The sequence below is a fragment of the Astatotilapia calliptera genome, chromosome 11 (genome assembly GCF_964374335.1).
Source record: "Astatotilapia calliptera chromosome 11, fAstCal68.1, whole genome shotgun sequence".
NCBI lineage: Eukaryota > Metazoa > Chordata > Actinopteri > Cichliformes > Cichlidae > Astatotilapia > Astatotilapia calliptera.
In genome coordinates, this window is record NC_137432.1 from 7665873 (window position 1) to 7691971 (window position 26099).

A 26099-nucleotide genomic window follows, 5' to 3' on the forward strand; every position below is an offset into this window, starting at 1 on the left:
CCTCACCCCCACCCTCCACACATCCCCACCCTGTTCTGGGCCCCAATGCACTCCTTTCAACTGGCCAGCAGATGCTATTCAAATGATGTTATCATGCCAAAGCTGTTCATACTCACAGACTGGATGAGTGTAGGGAGGGAGGGGGGACAAGGAGGTTCTTTGGCCATTTTTTTGTCTCGCTGTCTCGTACTGGGCTCTGGCCCAGTTACACTTAATACAATGCAAACAACATTTTGGAAATGGTAGTGTAATGACCCTTCAACAAATGAGTATGTAATGCTAATGCTACAATTGCTAGTACAAAAAGAAAAACATATTTGCACCTACAGTGCTGCAAAAAGTATTTGCCCCGTTCATGATAACTTTGTTTTGTACATTTGACACCTCAAACAATTTTAATATTAGTCAAAGATAACTTAAGTAAATACAAAATGCAGTTTTTAGAAAGAAAGCCTTTAAGTTCATGCCAAAGTATATCAATGGGATGTTCTTGTCTTTCTTTATATCGTGTAATGATTTGTTATCTGTGAAATCTGTTAGCCTGCTTCACTATGTCAGAAATGTCCTATTTAGGTCTATTCTAGCTGTAAATTTCTATTTGTCAACTACAGTAAATTCAAAACAATCCAAATTTATCGTGTACACGGCTTTGTTTCACCCCCTCAGACCATTCATTTTCTGAAACAAGCTGTTTTAGCTCCCTTTGCGATCCCTTTCATTTAACACTTCTGATTGGCTGCCTCCTATAAGCAGATGTTTTGAACAGTCGTGTGCCTTGGATGGGGGGGACTAGTTTCAGGAGTCAGAAGATACACCTCCTGTTGGCCATTAGAAAGAAAGCAGGTTTAAGGCACTTCCACCTTGTCCAAGTTTGGCAGACCCAAAGTAACATCCATCTCCTGTATGAAGTCTGTGTTTTTTTTTGCTGAGACCAGAACCGTCCTAGAGCCTTTGTCTTCCATATTCACACTCATAAATTACTGAACTGTACACATGTTTACACATGGATTTTGTTATGTCTGCACAGAGCCATTTCCCTGCTCTTATGTCTGGTTAACAAGCTGCTGACTAAAACATTCAAAATTAACCCCTCGTGTGTGAGTGGCATCAATTTTCTCCTGCAAGTCTCCACCTCAAAACCACTTGAGTATCAGTGTGTTATTTCCTGTAAAAGGACATTTGTGGCACATTTCAACCAAACGCTGCTACCTGAAAGAATCAGGCTGATGTGCCTCATTAACTCTAGTGCATGTAGTGTTTCCAATAAAACACGGAGGTATAATCATACTGCTCCTTTTTTTGTATCTACAGCTTAATTTTACAGTATAATGACATTAAAACAGAGACACAACTGAAACTCAGCTGTTGTTGTCTCTTCTTCCCTAAATCAATGAAACTTGGTAAGTTTATGTGGGTATATTAATAATTTATTCACTTCCACACACTTATTTTAGTAGTCACGTCTTGAATAGATCACTGGGGTCCTGCAGAAATTGAGTATTGTTAGACGTTTCAGCATAAACAACAGAAGTGAACAGTTACCTCTGGAAGCCAACGCAACATATATGGAAGGTTTCGAACTTGAGCTTTACAGACAGGCACTGTACGGGCGGGTGAAGTGGTGATTTTTTTTTGTAACACATTTTTGAATAAGATTTGGAGAAACAGAAACTTTTTTATTCCACTTCGCCTTTTCTCTCTTACCTCTTCCTTCGCTCCAACTGCTCATCGTGAGTCTGTGTTTTAACACTAAGAATCTGTGTGTGTGTGCGTGCGTGCATTTGTGTGTCAGATGACCTATTGAAATCATTGTGGTGCAGAATTCCTGTTACCAAGGCAACACCGGCTTCTCCTTCTCGCACTCTCTCTCCCTGTGTCTTTTTCTCTGTCTCTTTATTTCTCCCTCTGTGACTCGCTGTCTGCCCTCCCCTTTTCATTTCCCCTCCACACCACAGCAAGGTCATGTGACTGCTGACGTCAGGCCTGGGAGGCAGGCAAGCAGTCTGAGAAGCAATTAGTTTGTGGGCTTTGAATAAACCTTCTCAGACTAGGAGAGTCTGGGAGTCAGTCACCGTCAGCTCTGCTTCACTCTCTCAGGCACTCTTCTCCTCCTACCCCCTCTCGACTGTTCTCCCCCCCTCCCCTCTCTCTCGTTCTTGCTTCATATTTGTTTTCTCTGGTGCTTTCTTTTATTCTCGCCTGTTGCTTCTCCTCCTCCTCCTCCTCCTCCTCCTCCTCCTGCTGCTGCTGCTGCTGCTAGTGCCACAAAGTTAGTCTAGAGAGAAAGTGCTGGGTGATGGACTGCTGAACAGCTTGTACATTGCTACAAAGTGAGGTAAGCTTCCTGTGTTTTCTCTTTTGTGTGTGTGTATTGTGTGCTTTATCAGCCAGCGGTTGCTTCTGGAACAGTGTGCAGTGAAGTTAAAGCTGGATCAAGGATGGCTTTCGTTTCGTGTACTTAAAACACGTACCCGTGCAAAAGGGAAGTGGCAAATGACACTGTGTGTGTGTGTCAAGAGTGCTTTTTTTGTCACCTTTCAATCTAAACTTCGGAATGTATTAAGTGCAGAAATGCCGGGTGATGTCGGAGGGTTTCGAGGGAGATCCCCGCTCAGGGTCGGCTCTTGAAGACTAGTTGCTTTCTTTTGCAGCAAACACAGGCGGATCTGTTTTCGAAGCCCTTGCAGGAAGTGAGTGCACAGATAGAAGAGAGAAGGAAGGAGAGTGTGAACATTACATGGGGCCGTGTGTGGAGCTCCACATGGCTTTTTCTTCAAAGCTTTACTAATGTTACAGGCAGTAGTGTGGGCTGGAGCTTCGTACTCTGTCTGCCAGAGAGTCAGAGGCGGGGAAGTGGTGGGGGGCAGAGCAGCTGCCACCTGCCCCCCTCAGAGGGGATGGGAAAGCCTCAGAGAAATGCACTACAAAAATGGTTGTTGTTGTTTTTTTTAGAACAAATCAATAATGGAAAGATAGAAGAGCTTTTTTTGTCTAGAGGAGTTTATTTCTTTCTTCTTTTTTTGCTGACTTTTCTTGGCAAGCTTGACAAGCTCCCCTTTTCACCACCAGACACCCCCCCCCCCCCCCACCTCCCTGCATGCCTCTCACAAAAGCATGCCAGCTAGTATTTAGCCCAAATAGGGTGGAAAGAAGGGGAAATGCGGATAACAAGTGGTTTGGATCCACTCGTCAGTCCTCCTCCCTCCCTCTGTCTCTCTCGCTGCTTCTCTTAAACTGCGAGACTTTATCTCTTCCTCTCATCCTTTCCTCAGCAGTGCCTCCCTCCTCCCAAATGAATGAAGTGGAGATCGGCCAAAAGCATGTAACCGGTTTCTGTCACTGTATCTAAAGTGTCATCTAATGAAATGTCCGCCTCTGTACAGAATATTAGGGCACAAATTAGCACTCGCCTAATTGTGTGTGTGTGTGTGTGTGTACTGCATTCAAAGTGTGGTCTTTGTAGAATACCATAAATGGTCCATTTAAAAAGATTTTGTTATCTGTGAATGTTATTAGATAAGATGGTTTAGGCAAATAAACAGTACAGACATAAGTCACTCCTTTTTATGCCCCCTTTCAGATGGATTATCAGCTGATTATTCCTAGACTGACCTCAAAAACATTGAAATTGAATGAATTTTGCCACGTAATAATTTGTGCAAGCTACAGTTGAAGGCATACGTTGCTCTACTTTAAGTGCAGCTTCCATGTTAAGCAGTCCCAAATGTCCTGTAAGCCTGAGGGTCTCACCTTGTTGCAAAATGGGCCGCATGAGTCAAGGGACAGAAAGAAATTATATCTGTCTTCATATCTGTTCAACAGGCTGGGAATGTTGGCAGTATGAAAGCATGTTTGCAGAGAGGAGACACATATTAAAATACAGAGAAAGGTAGCAGTATACAGCTGAAAAATCAAATTCACGCCCAGATCGCAGTTTTATTCATTGTTCCGTGTGAGTGGCTGCGTGAAAACAGTGATTAACTGCATCTGATAGCTAAACTGTAAAACAGCTTTCTGTCTGTTTCTAAATCAAAAAGGGCCAAATGCCCCCAAAACTGAGGCAGGAATGCTCTTTTTCTACCATCATACATAAAATATGTCATCCAATGATAAATACTGATCTACTTTAAGGAACCCAGGCATACTAAATGCACTTTTTTGGCTTTAAATCTAACAATGCCTTAGCAAACAGTGCAATATTAGAGAATTGCATAATCATAATCATTAGTTGAAGCTGTTTATTTCTTAGGCTGCTGATGTGCTTCATCTGCTCTGCAGCTTCAGAGCTCTGTGCAAACATCAGCTGCATCACCTGTGTAAAAGTGCGAGTTTGCAAGCGTACACAGTGTGTATGCAAGCGTGTGTGTGGTTTCAGGTGTGTGACAGGAGCAGAGTTTGGCAGTTGGTTGTGTGCACATCACTGGCTCTGTTTCTGTTCAGTGCACATGAATGAGAACGTTATTGCTGGACCCAGGTGAGCGCAAATGTAGCCTCTCCAAGCTCGCGTGTATTTATATGTTCGGTCTCAGCTGATTTAATACGGTTATATCATGGAAAAAGTCGACCCTTCTCCCGTCTCGTGTTCTAGCAACCGAGCCCACACTCACACAGAGACGTTTGAGCGATGTGTTTATGCCCACATCCGCCGAAAAACCTGGAGAAGTTTAATTCTGCTACACACATGCTCAGCTGAACTGTACGAGCCAGGCTTCTATAACATCCTGTTTTGTACTTAAGGGAGTCTCATCTAGCACTGGTGGAAACTAACTTGAAGGCAGTTTATGTAACTGTTGATTTATGGCCAAAGGCAGGGAGAAAGAGAAAAAAGTAATTTAAGTGAGAAATATACAGAGATAAGAGAACAGACAGACACTTAGGAAGGCAGTTGGATGTTTTTCCGGTCTGGATTGCTCTTACTTTGTTCAACCTAGAAGTCTTCAAGACTTCAAATACTAATTCAGTGCTCACTTTAGGTTTGAATATAAAAAATATTCTTAGATGGTATAAAAAGGTATTAAAAGTCTTGGATTTGAATCCACCGTCTGGCTGGGCCCTTCCTATCTGGAGCTTGAATGTTGTTTCTGTGCCTCTCAAGGTCCCAACACAACAGATGTTCATCAAACATATCAATTACTTACATTTTCAGAAACATTTTCAGCCTGATCATTTCAATATAAAAGAATGTAAAAAAAAAAAATGTATATAAAAGTTTAATATAAAATTTCTCAACGCTTGATTTTGCTTGAAAGTTAGATAGCACAATCTGCACTAGCATATTTGAGTCTATTATAATGTTCCAGTAGAATGACATCATCATCTAACAATTTCTATTTGACTTTTATAGGAAGATTTGGTGTCTGATAGCAACATATCCAAAATTTATGATATTATATCATAAATGATATCATATCTTCTGCAGCCTCAGAATGTGTAGTCTAATAATTGTGACAGAAAGTCTATTCTATAATGTGTGTCTCATGCACTAGGCTAACTTATGTATGAACCATTAATCCAGTATAGCCTTAACTATGGAAGCACAAAAATTGATGCTTTCAACATGACCCCATCTTCATCACAAAAAGATTTTTATGAGGAAAATAACAGTGGAAACTTCAAAATTGTATCGTCACCCTGTAATTTCTTCCGGGAAATCAGAGACAGGCAGGCTGGAAGCATTTGGTGAGCTGACATGGGATGACCCATGGTAAAAATGTCAAATAATGAGGTCAGTGTGTGTACACATAATCCCTGTGAGGCAAAAGCTCAGGCTTTAGACTGCTCTAAACTCTTAGTTATGTAAGAAAGTTATCAGCACTTTTCCTTGCTTTACTAGAGAAAAAACTCAAAACAACAGTGGCTACATTTTCTTTTTTTTTTTTTTTTTGAGCCCATCAGTAGCTAAACAGCATCATGTTTATTTGTTCACGCCAATTCTCAGAGGACTTTTTAGTCAGCAGAGCACTGATGAAACCGAATTTTCAGCTAGGCTAAAGCTAAAAGCAAAGGTTGTTTAATTTATAAAAGAGTGTGCTGAGGAGTCAGAATATAACAATATAAGCTGTATGTGAGATTAAATGTCTTGTCACATGTTGCTTATAGCAAAGCTGCAAGTGCTGCAAGCTGAATTTGTACATATAAAAGCAGCTGTGAGTGATGACACAGGGAGATATGTAACCTTTGGTATTTCCTGACAGCACAGGTTCTTCACATCATCCGGCCTTTCAGTGCCTTTGTGTCATGCAACGATAGCAAAGCATATACATACAGTTGTTATTTGAAAGACTTTATCCACCATATTCAGGCAAAAAGTGTAACATTTACCAAAACATGTCCTGCTGTATCTTTGTTCCTGCAGATGTTCTGGACCTGATTTTCTTTTTAAAACTGTCAATCAGTATGAGACAGGATGGTTTTTGGTTGGAGTTTTGAACCTCTGCACCTGCAGGTGGAGGAGATGGTGCCTATGAGTAGCATATTCAGATTGCCGAGGTGAAGCCAGAGGACAGCCCGTGAGAAGAACGTTAGCTTAACCTTCTGGTTTGAATAATGGTAGGCTTAAAGGGACAAGAGTTAAAATGCTGAGGATTGCTCAGAGTAAGATAATTAGGGATAAAAAAGGATTTATTTTGATCACTTTATCATGAAAAATTGTTATAGCCCAAGAATAAAAGTAGAACGTAGTGCTGTAAAGACACGCTATGCCGGGTTCATTGGAAAGTTAGCAAAACTGCCTGGTTGTCGCGTGCAAACAGGAGAACATGCCACAAAATCAATAAAGGGCTGCTCATGCAAACACGCAGCGCCGCTGATGGTTTGTTTAATGGCGTAAAAACAAAGTGTTATGCTATAATTTCTGCTTTTGTGTAGCACGTGGCTTTAATTTGAGGTGGAAACACTTTGAAAGTATGGGCCCACTCATATAAACATGCAAGAGTGCTACTCGCATCAGTGCTAACATCTAAAAGATATGCATAACAATATAGATATTCACTGTTGCACTTTTAGTCAGACAGAATTTATTTGTTTCTGTGTGTGTGTGTGTGTGTGTGTGTGTGTGTGTGTGTGTGTGTGTGTGTGTGTGTGTGTGTGTGTGTGTAGTGTCCCAGTGTTACTGATGGAGCTGGTGCCGAGAAACACGTTTGACTTGAGTGTGGAAATGTCAGTGGCTTTGATTACTGCACTTAGGCAGCTGTGACATTTTTCACTACTTTACGTGCACTCAACGCAAAGGTCAAAACAAAAAGTACCGGGCCACTTAAGAGGCAATTACACTCCTCTGCCGAGGCGTTGTGGTTTGAGTTTGAAGTTCGCTCTGGGTGAAGCGTTCCTGCTCATTGACTGTTAATGCGCCATCAAGCTAGATGGATGCGTCGCACATTCATTACGTACAGCCGTGTTTTGTTGTCATCACAATCGATGCACATTGCTTTCTTTAACCTGCACTGTTACACCGTCACTGCCAACAAACAGTCTATGCTGCCGCTGGTACATGCACTTAGAAGGTGCACGTCTGTCTGGAAACTCTGGTTAGTGTCGTTGCAAAGACAGGTCGAATTTAGTCTTTACTTGTCAAGAGCACGTTTCCTTTCATGTCATTATTAATTCAATTCAATTCCGTTTTATTTATGTAGCACTGAATCACAAACCGAGTCTCCTCAAAGCGCTTTATATTATAAGGTGAAGACCCTGCAATAATGTGCTGTTACACTGGATTATGTATGACTTTTGTGATCAGATGGAAAATCGCAGCAAAAATTTTCTGGCACAACTTCACCTGCTTCCAAGGTGCATGGAGAGGATGAAAGAATTCACAAGGCAGGGACTCCAGCCACACTTGAGATGAACAACTTTAATAATTGACCAGATGGGATACATTATTACATGCCTGGCTGTCTGAGAATAGAGGCTTCTAGCACTGGGACCTGGGTATTTTCAAAGACTGTCAGAATTATGACATTTACGACAGATTTCCTAAACGGACTAAAATAGTGCGTTAGTGGAATCCCATAATGGCGCTCGTAGGTGTGGTTAGTTTTATGGGTGATTTGCAAAGGCTGCCCTGTTTTCTGAACACTCACTGGTGCACTCACAGTTCATTCTAAATCAATTTGTGCGCGTGATCTAAATATTCTTCTGTTTATATTTTGTCCTGTGAAAAAGGAACTCCCAGAAAAACATATGAAACAGGTTAAGTCGCAAAAATCTCAGATTTCCCACCACTTACAGTCTGTGATTGCGCTCTCTGTAAATAGCGACAGTACTTTTTAGTGCAACACGTTAGTATATTTGACCACAGGTCTATTAATGGACGGAATTACTTCACCGTGGCTTCGAGAGTTGCTCTGGAGTGACAGTCTTCAATTTGGATTTTCAATTTTTTAATTGAAAAAGCAAAAACACTTTGCTTATAATGTGTTAACATTTATTTTTAGGCTTTATTTGAGCGACAGTTTATATGTGTTGGACAAAAGAGAATGGCAACGGTGATAAATTGATCCCAAAAACAAAGTGTGCTCCAGAGCAGCTTGTGCAGATACTTTAAGCTCCCATTCCCTTTTGAATGCATTCATGTCTGTGATATACATGTTGAGTGAGCGCTTGCTGACAGACAAGTGATTATGGAGGTTTAGAGGGACAGCTGGTCGGTCAGGCTCTTTGTCATTCTCCAAAGGGCTTCTTTATGAAGAGGTCATAGGTCACTGAGCTGAAATCCAGCCCCAGAGGAGAGCAGAGGGCTCTGAAGGATCGCCTGCAGCTAAAAGGTCCCACAGAAGGTTACGCTCACAGATCATTTTTGAAGGATGGCCGTGGTCTATAGGCTCCCGTGTGTTGGTGGGGAGGAACTATGGGAAACAGATGTTCTATTTTTAGCCGCGGAATGGAATTCACACGCGCACACTGTCATGCTAGACGCGGGACACAAAAGATGGGAGTTCCTCGCTGGAGAATACTTGTCTTAGGTTTACTGAGAAGTTTTCTGTGTGTGCTTGAGAATGTTTATCTGAGTTCATTTCACTACACTGCACACTCCTACTTTCTGCTTACACTTTGTAAATTATCTTCAGGGTGTAAAACAATGTGAAAGCACAAGAAACTTTACTTTTCTATCTTTAGTCGTCTTATTTGCTGCGTTCCCCATGGGGGCTTTGCAAGTTAAATATTTCCATATTTCTTGAATGTGTGGTTAGCAGTCTTGGCATTCCTTCCACGAATGTATTTGTTGTCCTTGAGTTTCAGCTCTCATACAGTGAAGTATTAAGAAAGTAAACTTTTGCCAGCAGAACAACACTGGCCAGACGCTACATAATTGTGGTTGCTTACTCACTTAGGATAATAATGATGGCCGTCTGAAATAAAAATCTATAATTTTGTTGGGTTGTTGTTTTATTTATTTATTTTGCTCTACTACAAAGAAACCTTTAATGTTGACTGTCTTTAAACAAAAGAGAAAATCATCCATGTGATGCAACATAGCGTTTCATGTTAGCAAGATGCAGACGATGATGCCGTTAGAAAACGAGCTCAGAATATTTGAGTAGAGACCGATGGCCTGACTCAGATGAGGAGCTTAGAAGCACACACGGTGAGGATTGAAAATAACACAAAGTGCTACAAAAGCAAGTCAAACGTCCATCCATCCATCCATCCATTCGCTTCCGCTTGTCCTTTTCAGGGTCGCGGGGGGCGCTGGAGCCTATCCCAGCTGTCATTGGGCGAGAGGCGGGGTACACCCTGGACAGGTCGCCAGTCTGTCGCAGGGCCAACACATAGGGACAGACAACCATTCACACTCACATTCACACCTAGTGGCAATTTGGATTATCCAATTAACCTATCCCCACAAGTTGCATGTCTTTGGACGGTGGGAGGAAGCTGGAGTACCCGGAGAGAACCCACGCAAACACGGGGAGAACATGCAAACTCCACACAGAAAGACCCCGGCCTGATGGTGGAATTGAACTCAGGACCTTCTTGCTGTGCGGCAACAGTGCTAACCACCGTGCCACTGTGCTGCCCCAAGTCAAATGTGTTGCTTAAAAATTGAGAGCTTGAAAGAAATGAATGTGGTATAAATAAGTGGCTCTTACTGTTGTCGGTCTGATCAGACCATCAGCATTATCTTTTTTCAAACTTTGCTTTTGTGTAATGTTATTGTCCTGGTCACAAAAGTAACGTTCAAAAAGAGTAATATATGTTTTCCTCTCATTTGTAGTCAGAAATAATCATGAAACAAATATTTTATACAAGAACAACAGCAAACAAAATGTTACATATTGCGATGAGATGTCCTTAATAAGATTTTTTTAGTTTTAAAGTTTTTTTTCTGTTTTTCTAAATTTCACACCAGATGCACTTAATAATTCACAGTATAGACAGTAAATTATATCCCATCAGGAATGATCCAAATAACTGGGTGGCAACTACGTGATGAATCTCACATCCATAGCTACTTGGAATTCCTCAGTGCTCGCAGAGACCTTTGGCAGGCAGGATGCATGCCTTACTAGGGTATGTGAGGCATAAGCAGATGAGTGCTATCATCGAATTGTCACTAAAAAAATGCTGAATTTAAATATCGGGTTGGAAAATCTGATCTCAAGCCGTTTATTAAAGGTGAGCTGTTACAGAACTGCTGTAAATCCACACAGATTAGTCTACCATAGATTATGAGTGTCTTTTTCCACATGACAAATCCTGTTCATGACTTTCCTTCATAATGTGTGATCAGTTATCTACACAGTAATTTCCTCTTGCATCTTTGGTCCTTCTTCAGTCGATATTAACTTGTTCTTAAAAATCTTTGGGTAGTTTTTTTTTCTGTAAATCTAAAACATAACATGTATTAATGTGCATTTGAAATGTTATTTGTATTTACTTGTCAAAGCTTCAAATTGGACTTTGGGATATTATAAACATTAAAAAACAGAGATTACTACACTTTCACTTTCTTAAAAGTCCAGGCAGTCTGACACTGCGATTGTGATCACATTTGTAATCTGTAAGTGGTTTTTTTGTGTTGTTTTTTTTAAACACATTCATTAAAAACTCTCGAGTATTGCAGCTTTTTTTAACCACTCCAGAGGAAACACTTTAGAAAGCTCTGCCTTTTCTGGCTGATTCAGTTTCACATATTTGCGACTGAGGCCCAGTGTCTCCCAGCTCTGTCTTTGTGACGACATTTTACATTTTTTATTTTTTGGAGAAAAAAACATAAACATAGATTTTGAAACGATTCAACATCACTTAGCTGCGTCTGCGTTTACGTTGTAGCGCCTTTTTACTGCCAGTAACAGACGACACTGAGCACAGTTGTGGTTAACGTTTTACGATACACTGACCTCTTAATGCAGTTTGCAGTGGCTGTTTTCCACTCACGCACAATAATGTGTGTCTCCTTTGTTCTGCCTCATCATCACAGGTGGTAACCTTGTGCGTTTGATGGTTACTCAGCTTTTATCTCCCGCTGAAGGGCAAAGAGAGATTTCCGTGTGCATGTGTGTGTCTGTCTGTGGTTATGTCTGTGTCTGTGAGATCAGTATATATCAGTGTTATTATGTCATTTTTCCAAACAGCAAATAAAGATAGTGGACGTCTAGGCTGGCAGACATCATTCTGCAAAGAAGGCTGTCCGCAGAATGTTCACATCAGTGCGGGAGGGAGAGTATTTACAAAGCCACATACCAGTCATAGCAAAAGGGGAAAAAATGTTGCAGTAAACTTGACATTTACAAAACCCAGTCTGGCCTACTGCACAGGTGAACTCATCTAAGCGACATGTGGAAAAGAAAGAAACACAGAAAGATAAGAAAGAAATACTTTAAACCAGGAGGCTGATGTAAAGATGATTAACAATATCTAAATCCTTCAATCTGCACATGTTTAAATTAAACAACCTGTTGCATAAATAAGTATAAATTTCAGGCTTTATTTCCAGTCTTGGAATCAAATGTTCACTGTTTCAAAATAAGAGCCTCAGATACTGTGCAAGATATTCTTTTTGTTCTTGCAGACCACGTCAGGTGCTTTACTTTTAATAATAAATATATTGGCTTTTGTTGGTTAGCTAGCTCCTGCGGTTGTTTCTCTTCTGTCAAACAAAGGGCCGTCGTTATTACTGCTGCCACAAACCTAAAATATCTTTCTTAACTTGGCAACAGATTGAAATGTACAGGATTAAGCTCCATTAAAACTAAAGCAAATTATGTTAATATCAAACAGTTAGAAAATGTCAGTTTACTTGGAACAACACAGACTTATTCAAGCTGACTGACAGTCTGAATATCCAGAAATCTTAATGCCCCAAAATCTCTCTTCAACACAGCCCGGTTCCCCGGGTTAATCCTGACCCCTGACCTTCACACTGTGATGTAACTTCCCTGCTGTTTGTTATTTTCCGTGATGTTATATCCTGTTTCTATATTTTCTTACACCACAGGAAGCAGAGCCAGCTTTGTTGCATCCCCAGGGGCATTCTTCAGTCAGAACCATCTCCAGACTCAGGCTTTGCCCACGTCACATTCTCTCTCTTCCCACTCTTTCTCTCATTAATGCATACAGTGTTACAGGCCGCACCCTCAGTCCTGTAACAGACGTGCATTCCCCAGCTGCTCCTATAATTACTCTGCAAACAGCTTTTATCAGTTTCAGTTCAGCACAGTTTACAGCCATGTCACTCTATCGCTGCTGAGCAGGTGCTTTTCTTTCTTGTTATCAGCCGTCATTCGTACGGAAAATTCACTTGGAAAGAAAAGAATAACACAGGCAAAAGTTGACATTATAGTGATGGAAAAATGTCAAGCTGCTTAATCTGTTCTCTTCCTTTTGCGTGGAATAAGAGGTTGACATCTAGTTCAGATTTTTCCCAGATCCATGTGGATCTGGGAACTGATGTCTGCACCAGTTATGACAATGTAAACCGACCACATGCAACTTCTGGGAATCAGTCCATGAAAGTCAAAAGCCGTGATACCATAAATCTTGGAAATTTGGGTGATTTCTACGTCAAGTTTGTGTTCTAGTCCAACTCTGGAATGATTTCAGTGCGACTGCTATTCTTAGAGTGCTATTTTGTCATCCTCTGCTGCTTTCTCTGGGATGTCACTATGAACTTGTGCCATTAGCTGTCCTGACTCGTCTGAAGGAGAACATTTAAAGGTTTATTCCACAGTGCTGTCATGTGGTAGTACACAGCACCGTGAAGTTTTCTTGGTAACGCTTTATAATCACCATCACTAACATTATACTTTATTATTAATCACAAATTATAGTTACCTATAAATGTATGCGCTAATAACTGAAATAGGCATACGGTAGAATGAAATAGCTAGGATCTCAGGACCTTTCATTGGGTTCTTGTATTAACCCTTGTGTGGTGTTCGTATTTTTGTTACTCAGCCAGTGTTCATGGGTCTGGTGGACCCGCTAGAGTTTTGGCTTTCCAAATTAACACTATCAAACAATTTTATGTTAAATTACTCAACAGATGTTTACTTCATCCCAATTACAAGACATATGAACAGCAAACATGGTTAATTTTTTCCCTTTAACTTTGTTAGATCACATTTATGAATTAATGTGCTTCTCGTTTTTCTTTTATATAAAATGTTATAAATAAATCAGTTATAATCAAGTGGAGTGAGTGGAAAGACACAACACATTTACACGTGAAAAAATAATTAATTGTTTAATTTTTCTTTTGAAAAAAACTGAACACGGGTCTCACAGACCTGAACACCATACAAGGGTTAAAATATATGTGCAATAGAAAAGTGACTGTAGAGTTTTAAGCAAGTTCATAGATTTAGGTTTAGCTCAATTAGCTTCCAAGCTGAAGTTGGGCTTTTATCTCTGACAAAGACAACCTCTACCCACAGAGCTGTGTAACAGTGCAAAGCTCAGTAGCTGAGCTAAATGGGGTCTGTTTGGGATTTGAGAAAACTCACTTGTATGAAATTTAGCAGCAGACCTCAGACGTAATCACCACAATAACAGCAGGGCAGACATCTATTCTGTTTCCCCCTGTTGGGCCCCAGGAGTTAGTCATCCAACCAATTTAGCAGGTCCAATGATCTAGTGCCAGGCAGACAGAGCGCTCCCACCAGGGCTACACAGATGGAGAGCCAAGCAAATTAGACACGACCTCGGAGTACAAGGCAGGGGTCGTTTTCTCTCGGACACAGAAGAGAAGAACAGTTTTCCACACAGGCATGCAACCAGACCTGATTCTCATAACAGTCAAAATAGTTGAGCTGAGATGTTGTTGTTATTCTACAGATTCATTGGGCCATCATACATTTGTACATCTAATGCAAATAAACAAGCCTGTATAAATAATTATTAAAATTAATTAATGTTTAATACCTTTAGCATGGCCACAGATCTCTGCACTGCAGCTTCACAGATTGAATTACATAACCTTTAAGCTGATTATAAAATTGACTTGAGGAAGTGTGTCATCTTGTGCATCTCACTGGATCGCTCCTTTTGCTCCTAAATCAATAGACACTACAGTGTGTGCGGTTGCCTACTCATCCACCCGCTATCAGGTCTGTTACCATAGCAACCTAATGAAGACTAAGAAGGCCTTTTAAAAGTATAACAGCTGAAAATAACGATCGTGGGCAGCTAACCAGCTAGCAACAATCAATGTGACAAGACTTCAAATGCTGTCTCTGGTTTGGTAGCGACTTAACGGGAAAGAGCCAAACAAACTGAGACGAAACAAGGAGTTCGATCCTAGAAAGACAGACTTCACTCCAACTGCTGCAAACTCACACGTCCTACTTTAAAGGTTTTAGAGTCACCTTCTATCCACCTGCTGACTAGCCAGTTGGAGGCCTCTTTGGTACCAGTGGAAGTTACAGACTGGTTAGAGATTTGCCTTACTACTGTAGTTAATGAAGATTCATTTGAAACATGTACCAAAGGCCTTAACCCCCCCAAGTTAAGTGATGAATAATTTGAATTGTTGTACAGTTTTCCTGCTGGGGCAGGAGGTGGGTTTCCTCAGGCTCAGCAGGATATAAGCAGAAAGAGTAGTCATCCATTCCTCAGCATTTTCTTTCTTATTTTAATGTCTATTTTTGTGTGTCCTTCTCTGTTGTACTCCCCCTCCCCTTTCATTCCTGCTGTCCATTGTTCTGGAGACTTAAACTGCTGCAGATGTTTCTAAAAAAAACATGGGAAACTTTCTCTCTCTCTTTTTTTAACAATACTGCCATTTCTTTTTCAGTCACTCTCCTAAAAACAACAAAATGACTGCTTTATATTTGCACCTCACAGTCTCTTGGAGATCCGATGAATATATATGTTTTATTCAGGGGTTGCATCCCAAACTGCTCTCCCAAGTGCAGATTTTGCATCTGCACTTTCCATTCAGATATATGCGGCATATAAATATAATATAATAAAAGCCCTATGAATTAAAAATTAGCAGTGTCATGCAAAGTGCTTTAGCAAATAGAAGAAAGCTTTCCAAATGAAGTATCCCTGCACTTAATGAAAACCTTTTAGAACAGGTTTCTGTATCTTATACTCAAAATCTCATATTTGTTTGCCACATTTATCAATAACATCACCATTGCATAACACGGATTCCATGTATTATAGTGTAAATGGTAAATGGACTGGTTCCTATATAGCCCCATTCACACTAGCACATTTTTCTAAGTGACATTTTTCTAGGTAACATTCACACGCGTTCATATTCCGATGGATGCATCAGAGAGCAATTTGGGGTTAGTATCTTGCCCAAGGATATTTGGCATGCAGACTAGGGGAAGCCAGGAATTGAACCACCAACCTTTCAATCAGTTGAAACCTGACCTGTTCTACCGCCTGAGCTACAGCCACCCTTGTACGAGTCAGACAGTGTATGTACGAGTTGAGGTGATAGGGAGTAAAACTGACAGAACTCTCTGATATAGCTTCAACAGATCCAAAGAGAACAGCAGTCTTTGGATCCTGACATAAAAACAGGATCTGTATCTGTATAAGCAAATGAGTTACATGGAGTTAAGCATCCCAGGTATTCCATGTGTGACTGCATCCCTGTGTGTAGGCATCACAGCCCAGTTCTACAAACTTGTTACATTGCAGCGCTTCAGTTTTACCCTAGAAATACTACTACGGCTTCTGATTGAAATTACAATCTATATACTAGATAGTAATCTGGTGAATTAGCATGCTAACCAGCTACCAGTTACCAAATGCCACTTTGTACCAACATTTTTTCCAACATGGGAGGAAAACTAGCAATTTTGAGATTCTGTTTTTCTTTTTTACAGTCTAGTCCCTGTTAAAAGATAGCCAGGGAATAAAACGGTAAACACAGTGAGTTCACTACTGTGCTAGTCTGATGTGATTAGCTAATTCAGCACGCTTCAGTTTTGGAAACCAAGATACCAGTGAAAGTTAATTACAATACAAATGATTCCAACTACATTGCATTGATAGCTGTACCTGTTCTCCAAGGTGTTATAGTCATTTATACCACCCAGGCATTCGTGAAAAACTGGATTTACAAGGTTGAATTAGAAGATACAGTTAAGCTAATTAGCTAATTTTATTGGATTGGTTGAAGAAATAGAACATCATTTTATCACAAATTGCAAAATAACAGCAACGTCTTTTAGAGTAATTTTTTTTTTTTTACTTTTAAGAAACAATGACTAAATGAATTGGTAGATTTTGTTCATTAACTGTATGTTTTTCTCAAAATGGTCAGTGTGTAAGAAAGGAACGGAAATTATAGAGAACACAGCTAAAACAATATTTCAAGCAACAATTTTCGACTTCATTTAAAAAGAAAAATTCAACATCTCGTGGCATATTTGGTGAGAAAACCTGGAAAAATTTACCTCCTTACTTGTGAGACAACTATTGTTTCTCCAGAGTTATCAGGTTTTCACAGCAAGCCCACATCTTAAAATCCACACATTTATTTTTGTTAGTCTTCTCCATTCAAGATTCTGTCTACACGGGCAACTGGTGCAGTGCTGCTGCTTGTGATTTCAATAAGGGGCAGCTATTGGGGCAGTTTAGGTATAGTTTGGGTTTTACTGTAAAAATATTTTATCTGTAATCGTTCATAATGTACACTTTAGGAAGAATGGGCTGTTGATATGTTGTTTGCTTCAGGACTCAGAACATCCAGCTGATTTTATGTGAATAAAAACATTGTGCCTCAGTTTGGGGGGGTTGCTAGTACACTTTCGTCTTGTTTTCCATGTATACTATTTACTTACTGCACAGAGTGTAAGTGTTGACCGATTTATCTGCAGGCCGACAGTATCGGCCGATATTAACTATATAACAAGCAAACAATCAAATTAAAAAAGTAAAGAAGAGGCAGGAGAAACACCCTTCAACCATGTTGATTTTGCATAGTTTATCCACCAGATGATATTCTGCAAATTCCCTGTTGGCAATGCAGATGTTTGGAACACCGCAAACACAAAAAAACCCAAAACAGCATCGACAGATTTATGAGAATATCTGATTTTTACATTGCCAAATATCGATACTGGTATCAATCCTTAAAATTCTACATTCATCATGCTTATTAGACCATGTATTATTCTGTGCAACAGCTATGGTGACATCTAAACAGCAAACCAATCCACAGACATCAGTGTCTTAAAAAAAAAAAGATAAACGTAGCTAGCTAACATTTATATTACCATCTGCAGTATATTCCTCCTTCTGGACAAAAATTGCTTGCTGCTTCCTCCTCTTCTGCTACGCAGCAAAGATTGCAAATACTGAGAATGAGAAGTGCGCATCATTCTCCACTCGACTTTTTGACAGCTCCAGGTCCACCACGCAGGTATTTCTTGTGCATGTAGTCGTACGTGTCAGTGTGAATGCAAGCATGAGAAGAATGGCACGTATGAGACAGCAATAGACAAAAAGAAATCTGGCCTCAAGATGTTGCAGCATTAGATTTCCTGTTTACATCCCTCAAGGAATTAAGAACTGTAGTTACCAAGCTGCACGTCTCTATCTGGAATTGATCGGTGTATAAAAAACTGAATGGATGCTTCAAATGGAGGATTCATGCAGACCACTGTAGCGTTGGCCAATTTTACCCAGTTGTGATTACGGTTATTTGACTTTCTCTTTCCATTTTAACATTTTATTACCTTTTTTGAATTTGTTTAGCAGTTAACCACAGTTGGTACTGCACCTCACATTTCTGCACCCCCCACCATTATCATACACCTACACACAGAGCACAGTGTATTTGATTGAGAGTACTGTGTGTGTGTGTGTGTGTGTGTGTGTGTGTGTGTGTGTGTGTGTGTGTGTGTGTGTGTGTGTGTGTGTGTGTGTGTGTGTGTGCTTTTTTACCCATGTGCATGTGTCTGCTGTGCATGCAGCCAGAAATCTCATCAATGGCTCTATGATTTTGCTGAATGTTACTATGGTAACTGCAGTGGAATTGCCTCATAAGAGAGAGCTGGTCCTGTGTAGGTTGAAATAATGCTGAGGATGAAGAGCATTTAAATAATGGAAAAACAAGGTGCAAGAGAAAGGTGAGGAGTTTATGAATCAAAGAGGAAAAAGATGAAAGACTCTATAAGATTCATATCGATACTACAAATATTTACTGAATATGTATTCTCTTCTTTCACTTGTCTCATAAACATGTTCATACAATTTGATTGCAACCTTTGTTTTACAAAGAAATGATTTTGTCCACCGGGGAAGTGATCAGAAAGTCTCTTCAGCAAAGCTGAAAGGACTGTAAATTGTGAATGTGAATCCAAGCCGTAGTCAACCAGATGTGCATAGACTTTACTTCAATCTGAATGACTGTGCTCATTTTGAATGATAGTTCATTTGGTGTTTAAAGAATGCTGCAGCTGCTGTCTCCCTCTCCCTACAACAACTAAAATAAATCAACTGATGAAGTAGAAGTCAATTTCTGAAGTCATATTCAACAGTAAAAGTGTCTTTGATGCTCTCACTTGAACTTTTTGTGCCTGCGTGGCTTCTCTCCAAGCGCACCAGTTTCCTCAAACAATCCAAAGACATGCATGTTAGATTAATTGGTGATCCTAGCAGCGGAGGTGAGGATGTGATCGTGAAGGTCTGAGTGTTAGTATCTGGACCGACGCCATGTCCAACACACAGCCTACCTCTTACCCAGTGTCAGTGATTAAGCCAAGCCCCCATTGTGCCTTGGAACCACTTAATCCCTGTGTTTACATTGAGGCTGAAATTGGATGTCACTACATTACCTTCAAGGTTTTCCATGTGTAGTAATTAGAAACCAAGATAAGATCCTTACCCTGTTTGCTTAACCTGCAACTGATTATCATAAAAAGACATCTAGGATGAAAACCTGAAAAATTTCGACTACTACAGGTCACTGCTAGAGTTTAAACGTCTTAAAATCCAGCAAAAATCACTAACGTTGGCCTGGATCCACTATCCAGGACCACTATCCATCTTCCACACAGTAGATAATCTGCTCATGACAGTGGGTTCCTAGGCATGCTTGGAACTACAGCTTACAGTAAAGCTTAGAAGAAGCCCAAAACTCAAATGGGACCATCTATTAGCCTATCTAACACAAGAGTGTAGGCTTTTTTGGAGGACATATTATGAGGACTTAGCACCCCCAGCCTGAAATGCAAGAAACCAGCTTTTCCACTGTCTGACGTTCTGAAGAGCACACTGAAGGATGCAGCAGCCTTGAGACGCTCTGACACGTGTCCTGTCACTCAGCAGTGCCTACTCGTTTTAATGTCAGCTGCTGTCAATCCTTTGTGCACATTGCAGTACATATACATAGACATCTATCTGATTTGTTGTCCTAAGGATTGCCAGGCCTTTAGATCAGAGTTTTACACTCCCCTTTGTGTATTTTTACCAAGGATAGCGAAAATCACTTTTCAATAACACGAATTTATTAATGATAATGTTACTCGCAAGAATCGCTATCCATTATAGAAGTAGCCAGTTTTGTTTTTTCTCTCCTTGAGGAACTTTTTGGTCATTAAAAAAAAGACCACATGAAGATGAAACCACCACAAAACGTAGAACTTCCAGTGGTCCAGAAAAAAACACATACAGGCTTCAGCTGAAAATCCATGTCATCATCAAGTGGGTTGCCAGGAGCATCCTCGGTTGGCTAAGCATGTCATCGGGACTGGCAGAGTGGTTTCATGGCTGCAGCGGTGTGTGGGGTGAGTGGGCTGTGTGAGCGTATATGTACGCGCTGGAAATAGCAGGTGACAGGGCACAGTGGGTCACTAATTACAGATTTGTAAGTGTGCATGTGTCTGTGTGTGTACGCAGGCTGGTGTTAGAGCAGCAGACAGGGTCACGGCTGTGGATTTCATTAGGTGAAGTGCTTGGCGACAGACTCTGGTGTAACCGCTCCGAGGGTCCGTTGCTGACATTCGGTCAGTGTGGTAATTGGCACTAAGTCAGAGCTTTTGAAAGTTATTCAACCAAAACCTTTGTTCAGCTTCACCTGCTTCAAAGAAGAAAAATGAAAAATCACATGTGTCCGTCATTTCCTTTCATTTAATTTTAAAGGCCTTGAATGTATTTCTTTCTATGAATCATCTAATAAAAGAGAGTGCACCATTGCACACTGAAGAAACCACCTGAAAGTAAGCACTGCTTCATTTTTATTTCCGAATAGTGTCAAAATTGTAACTAAAGACTTGGTGTAGAAACAAATAGCTTAATGTTTCATATTCTGTACAAGCTTTGCAGCCACATTTGGTTACATTAGCAGCATCTCTCTATGGTAGATGTTACACCTTCACAGTGTAATATCTACCATATGTGATAGGTTGCAGTGAAATTCTCTAAAGACACACACAATTCCCAGTATATATACTGGATAAATACCAATGTTATTTCCATTACCTGCTGCTGGATTCATGTTCCCTTAAATATTAATTGTAAAACTTCTGATCTTGTTTGCAACATTGAACATGATATAAGTCTGAATGCATCCAGTCTCACTGAGGCCTGAAATTATAATGGACATCTTGCTGTTGCATCTTTATTCCGTAGACATCTTAAGATGTCGGCCTCGCATCTTAAGAATGTAGCTCAAAGTGCAGCTGGGCTTAGGACCACCTTTAGTGCTGCTTGCATAGCTGCTGTTTTTTAGAGCAGTTGGAAAGAAAAAGAAAATGAATTTGTGGTGTCTGACCATGTTGGAAATACAGTGTTTATATTGGCCACTCGGAGAGAAAAAGCCAGCTGTAATATCATGAGGCAAGACGTGATAATTGTTTAGATATGGGGACATTCTCTTGCCGTAGGCCTTCGTACCGCTGCGTTTGGTTGCTCACAGAAAAGCTAGAGAAACAGCTGTGTGACAAACAAAAAGGAGAGAAGTTCAAGCCCTGCATACTCTTTGACACCGCTGTAAAGTTTTTGACCATTTAGTCCTGTTTAACTTTTGTCAGAATTCATACTTTGGGATTATAGCGCGCATGCTGTATGTGCTAACATCTCCCCGGCCCACATTTTCAGTCCACTGCAGTTCTTTGTTGTGCCCTACGTGTTAGCAGAAGTCGTTTAATAAAAAGTAAACAAAGGCGATTGTATAAGTGTCATCAGTCACATGGTACTCAAGCAGTTGATTATGACCATAGCACCCCAAGCATCAGGGCACTTTTCATCGCCATGTTTACTGAAGAGAAGTGGTAGCTGTTCTATAGCGCCTGCCTGGTTATTGTACCATGATTTAGAGCACGGCTGCAGCTCAGATAATTCAGCACTCACTTAACTTATCACTTCTCAAATAGCCTTGCTTACACTGGGGATATTTTTCCTTGGTGACGGCCTTAGTCATACCTTGATATGACCTGAACTTGCTGGTGGGTGGGACTGCAAAGAAGTCACCTTCTTTTTTTAGTTCTCATTTCGCTCTGAGATTGCAGTATTCAGTACTGTGAACGAGCTGTTCGTCGTGACGTAAAAAAAGAGGCTTTCATTTCCTATGGTTTCCTAAAACATGCTTTTATTCATGGTGGTTTTGAAGACATAAGTGACTAATTTCCTTTTCAGAGTGCAGGCCAAGGCAGGCCTAACAGCACATCGCACAGAGCTGAATATATACTGTACACAAATGTACACAGCCTCAACACATGAATTCCAAAGCATATGCAGTCACCATAGCTTGGTACTTCTAAATATACTTTGATTGCATTCATACTGAAAAATATGCCTGTGCATATATTGTACACTCACATACACACTGACACTATAGTTAGTGTAATGAGAGCGCAATCTCTCTGAGATTAGGAGCAAGCACTTCCTGTTTGTGTCACCAAAAGGGCAGATAAGACCACTTAAAAGCTGTATTTGTTAGTATTTCCATGCCTTACTGAGTCTCCAGTGCAGTAAGAAAGAAAATAAATAACGCGTCATCAAGAAATAATATCATAATTGACTGCAGACAAAACAAAAGTGGCATTATATAACACGATTGTGCTTGGGAGTGGACATTTTAAGAAGAAACAGTGTGCTTGGGTATTTGAATGACCCAGCTGTTAAGCATTTTCATTTTATATAGCCTAACTAGGAAACAGTGAAATACTGGGTGATTTAAAGACACATAAAAGAATAAAGTAAATACACAAATAAACATCAGCTCCCTGAGAAGTTTCATGATCTTCTTAGCCAGCAGTCACCAATTGCTCAACACGAAATCTAATGAGCAGCTTTTATGAGCGCCGTCGCTTTTACTGTCTTAAAAGTAATACAATGGTCCATTTGCTCTAGCTCAAATAAAGGCCCAGTTAATGAATCATCATTGTCGCTACTTTAAGTAAACATTCTCATTTTACATGAACATTTCAGCTCAGAGCCTGCAGATGGGGATCGTAAAGCTTTAACCTCTTTATAAAGATCTGGGCCCGTATCCCTAAAGAATCTTTGTGCAAAAAGTGGCTCCTAGCGGCCAAATTCTAAGAAAATTCTCAGAGTCATGACGTTTTCTTAGAATTTCCCCTAAAAGTGACACGACAATCCCAGTTAATATAAAAGCTATTCCTCAAGATTCCTAGCGCTTAAAAGGGCTCCTAAGGCGAGATCTGCTAAGAGCAGGGAAGAGGACTTTTAGTGGCTTAGGAGTTCCCCTAAGCAGCTGCACAAAATGGCCAACAGAAGAGGCAGGAGAGATGTCCTGCAAACACTGGATGACAGGGAATTATTGAGATGCTACAGATTGGATCGTGCAGGAATCATGTTTGTGGTGGATCTCCTTAGAGATGCAATTACTTCACCAACTCGACGCCACAACGCTATTACACCGGAGACGAAAGTAATCACAACCCCGAGGTATTTGGCAACCGGGAAAATGCAACAATGCAGCAGTGATGACTTGGGTCTGCAATCACAGACATTGCTAAAAGCTGAGCCGTGTTACCCTCGTTAAGACCACACTGGACTTGTAACGTTGTGATTTCTACTTCATTAAGGACAGCCTCTTGAGATAGGCCATCTTGTTTTCAACGGGGTCCATATGGGAGTGAAAGTACAAAATGTGCCAGCTAGGATATTAATATGAGCAAATAAGACACGAATCATTATTTGAACAGGGTGTAATGAGTTTAAGTTTTCACATATTTTAGATTCTAATGGCTATAACCCCTACAGCTTACTATTCATTTTCCAGATATTTTCTTGAATGTGAAATATTATTTACAATTACAGTCAGCATAAGATTAGAGTATATAATATGTTTATTGATTTGAGGGTACATCCTTTGCTCATTATCACCAAAAGCTCATTTCCATCAAACTTGTAGGATCAACCAATCACGGCTTTTGAAATGATGACTCATACCTAGCAACGGGGTCAACCACACCTCCTCACTAAGATAGGATTTTCCATCCATTCCTTGCTCAGAGTTCACTGAAAATGTTCTGGAATCACTTCTAAGCTAAAACTCCTGGCAAGGAATTTTTAGGTTAAGTTAGGAGCTCTCTGAGAGGATTCTCAGAATCTTTAGGGATACGGGCCCTGGACCGCAAACACTGATATCACAAGTTCCAGGAAGACAATAGAGAAATTGTCTTTCTCGAGAGGTTATGAATCTGAACGATGTTTGTTAAGCAGATCAGTCTCCAAATCATTTGACTGTACTGCCTTTTCCTTCCAGCGCATCTAAGCCAGTTAAGTGTGTTTGCGGAGATTTTATAGAGTAATTAAATCCATGTACTTTTGGTGCTGTGTGCACTCAGGGTCCACAGAGCTATTTTTATTTTCCATGGAAAGTTCCATTAGTTTTAAAAAAGGAGTGATCAACGTAACGTCTGAGGGGCTTGCTTACATTTTTGCTTCATATCAGGCGAAGCTACTAAAGGAGACAGCAGCTAGCTCATCTGTGTAGCTGATAGTCCAAATATGAACTTGTGCTTTATAAAGAAAAACAGACACATTTGATTTTACTAGTTGATAACACAGCACAGGTCTAAACTGAGCAACTCTTCAGTGGAAAAATGTATGCAACAGTCGCCCTTGCAAAACTTTTTTTCATTGAATGTCTCACACTAATAGACATTTGTTCTTCGTGGATGTGTAACATGACTCATGGAGTTATGGGAAAATACAAAGATGGTTGCAGCGGTTAACGCTAAAAGCACTAGAAAATACATTATTACTTTTGTCACATCTCAAAATCAAGCTCGTTGTCTTCTCTGTGTTCCCAGCTGTGAGCTGAGTGATTGACAGGACCGACGACATGGGGAAGCAGAACAGCAAGCTCCGCCCTGAGGTGATGCAGGACCTGCTGGAGAGCACCGACTTCACCGAGCACGAGATCCAGGAGTGGTACAAGGGCTTCCTCAGGGACTGCCCCAGCGGGAACCTCTCCATGGAGGAGTTCAAGAAGATCTACGGTAACTTCTTCCCCTACGGAGACGCTTCAAAGTTCGCCGAACACGTCTTCCGCACGTTCGACGCTAACGGGGATGGGACAATAGACTTTCGGGAGTTTATCATCGCGCTGAGTGTGACGTCGCGCGGCAAGCTGGAGCAGAAGCTGAAATGGGCCTTCAGTATGTACGACCTGGACGGGAACGGGTACATCAGTAAAGCTGAGATGCTGGAGATTGTGCAGGTGAGTCTTCTGTGTAGATTGTGGAAAAGTGTCTAAAATACAGAAAATTTCCTACCAAGGAGAACATCTAACATCACTGTGGCCTCCAGCACTCTTCATGGTGCTGGATGTGACTCCACATTGACATGATTTTTGAGAGCTACGTCATTCAGGCCCTTATTTATTGCCAGCATTAAAATGTCAGTGTACTTAAAAGGTACACTTGGATTGATTGGAAACATTCATTGTGCTGCCAAGTAAAAGCAGTTTTGGAAACAGTCAGAGATTAATTAGCTCAGCTCCATCTTATATATGGCTTGTAGCCCTGTCATGATAGGAGAAGAGCAGATTTTCCCTCTGCTCCACACCTTTTACAGGAACAAATGGAACTCGGGCTCAGCCTAATCCACACTGGCTACATCGCTTTCAGTATCCTTTTGGCTTGCAGGTTCTATTATTTCTTGCCCTGTCATGTTTGAGTGCATGTTTCACCAGAATAAGCTACAGCGCTGGGCAGATGAGGAGGCACGTCTGTATTAAATCACACTGCTTGCTCACCTGTTGTTATTTATTAAGATAATGAAGGCAGACTAAAAAGCGCAGCACACTATGCAGACTTTCAAACGTCCAAGAAAGAAAAGGAAATAAAAGAAACAGATGAAATGCAATACAAACTCTGATCATTTTGAAATAAGCCACATTTTGTTTTTCTGTGAAAAATTCAACAGCTGCTTTCTGATCCGTGTAGCCAGGTACAGCTCACCTTTAAGACAGAAAAGCAGGATAAAAGCCGAGCGTGGGTGGCATTTCCTGCAAAAGCCTTTCGTGTAAACAGACTATTTCATGTACACACGCACAAACACAGTTTATATTTGACTTCCTTCACAATTACATGCCGGCCAGTCTCTCCCACTGCAGTTTCACTCAAATTACTCTCATCAGATCTTCAGTGTGTGAGCCATTTTCAAAACAGGCCATTTATGTTGTGTATCCTGATAATGAGGGGAAGGCGGGATGG

The 26099-nt window shown here is 40.6% G+C and overlaps 1 protein-coding gene across 3 annotated transcripts in view; it reads left to right on the forward strand.

Annotated features, from left to right (window-relative positions):
• Positions 1 to 26099, forward strand: part of ncalda (neurocalcin delta a) — a 66220-nt gene that overhangs the window by 26963 nt on the left and 13158 nt on the right. For 2 of the 3 annotated variants that reach the window (XM_080307764.1, XM_026185674.2), the window contains one exon: positions 24693 to 25102. In XM_080307764.1, coding sequence (XP_080163890.1) covers positions 24725 to 25102 — 378 coding nt within the window. In that variant the 5' untranslated portion in view covers positions 24693 to 24724. Of the gene's footprint in view, positions 1 to 1484; positions 2336 to 24692; positions 25103 to 26099 lie in introns of those variants that run through there. The other variant, XM_026185675.2, reaches the window with a different exon arrangement.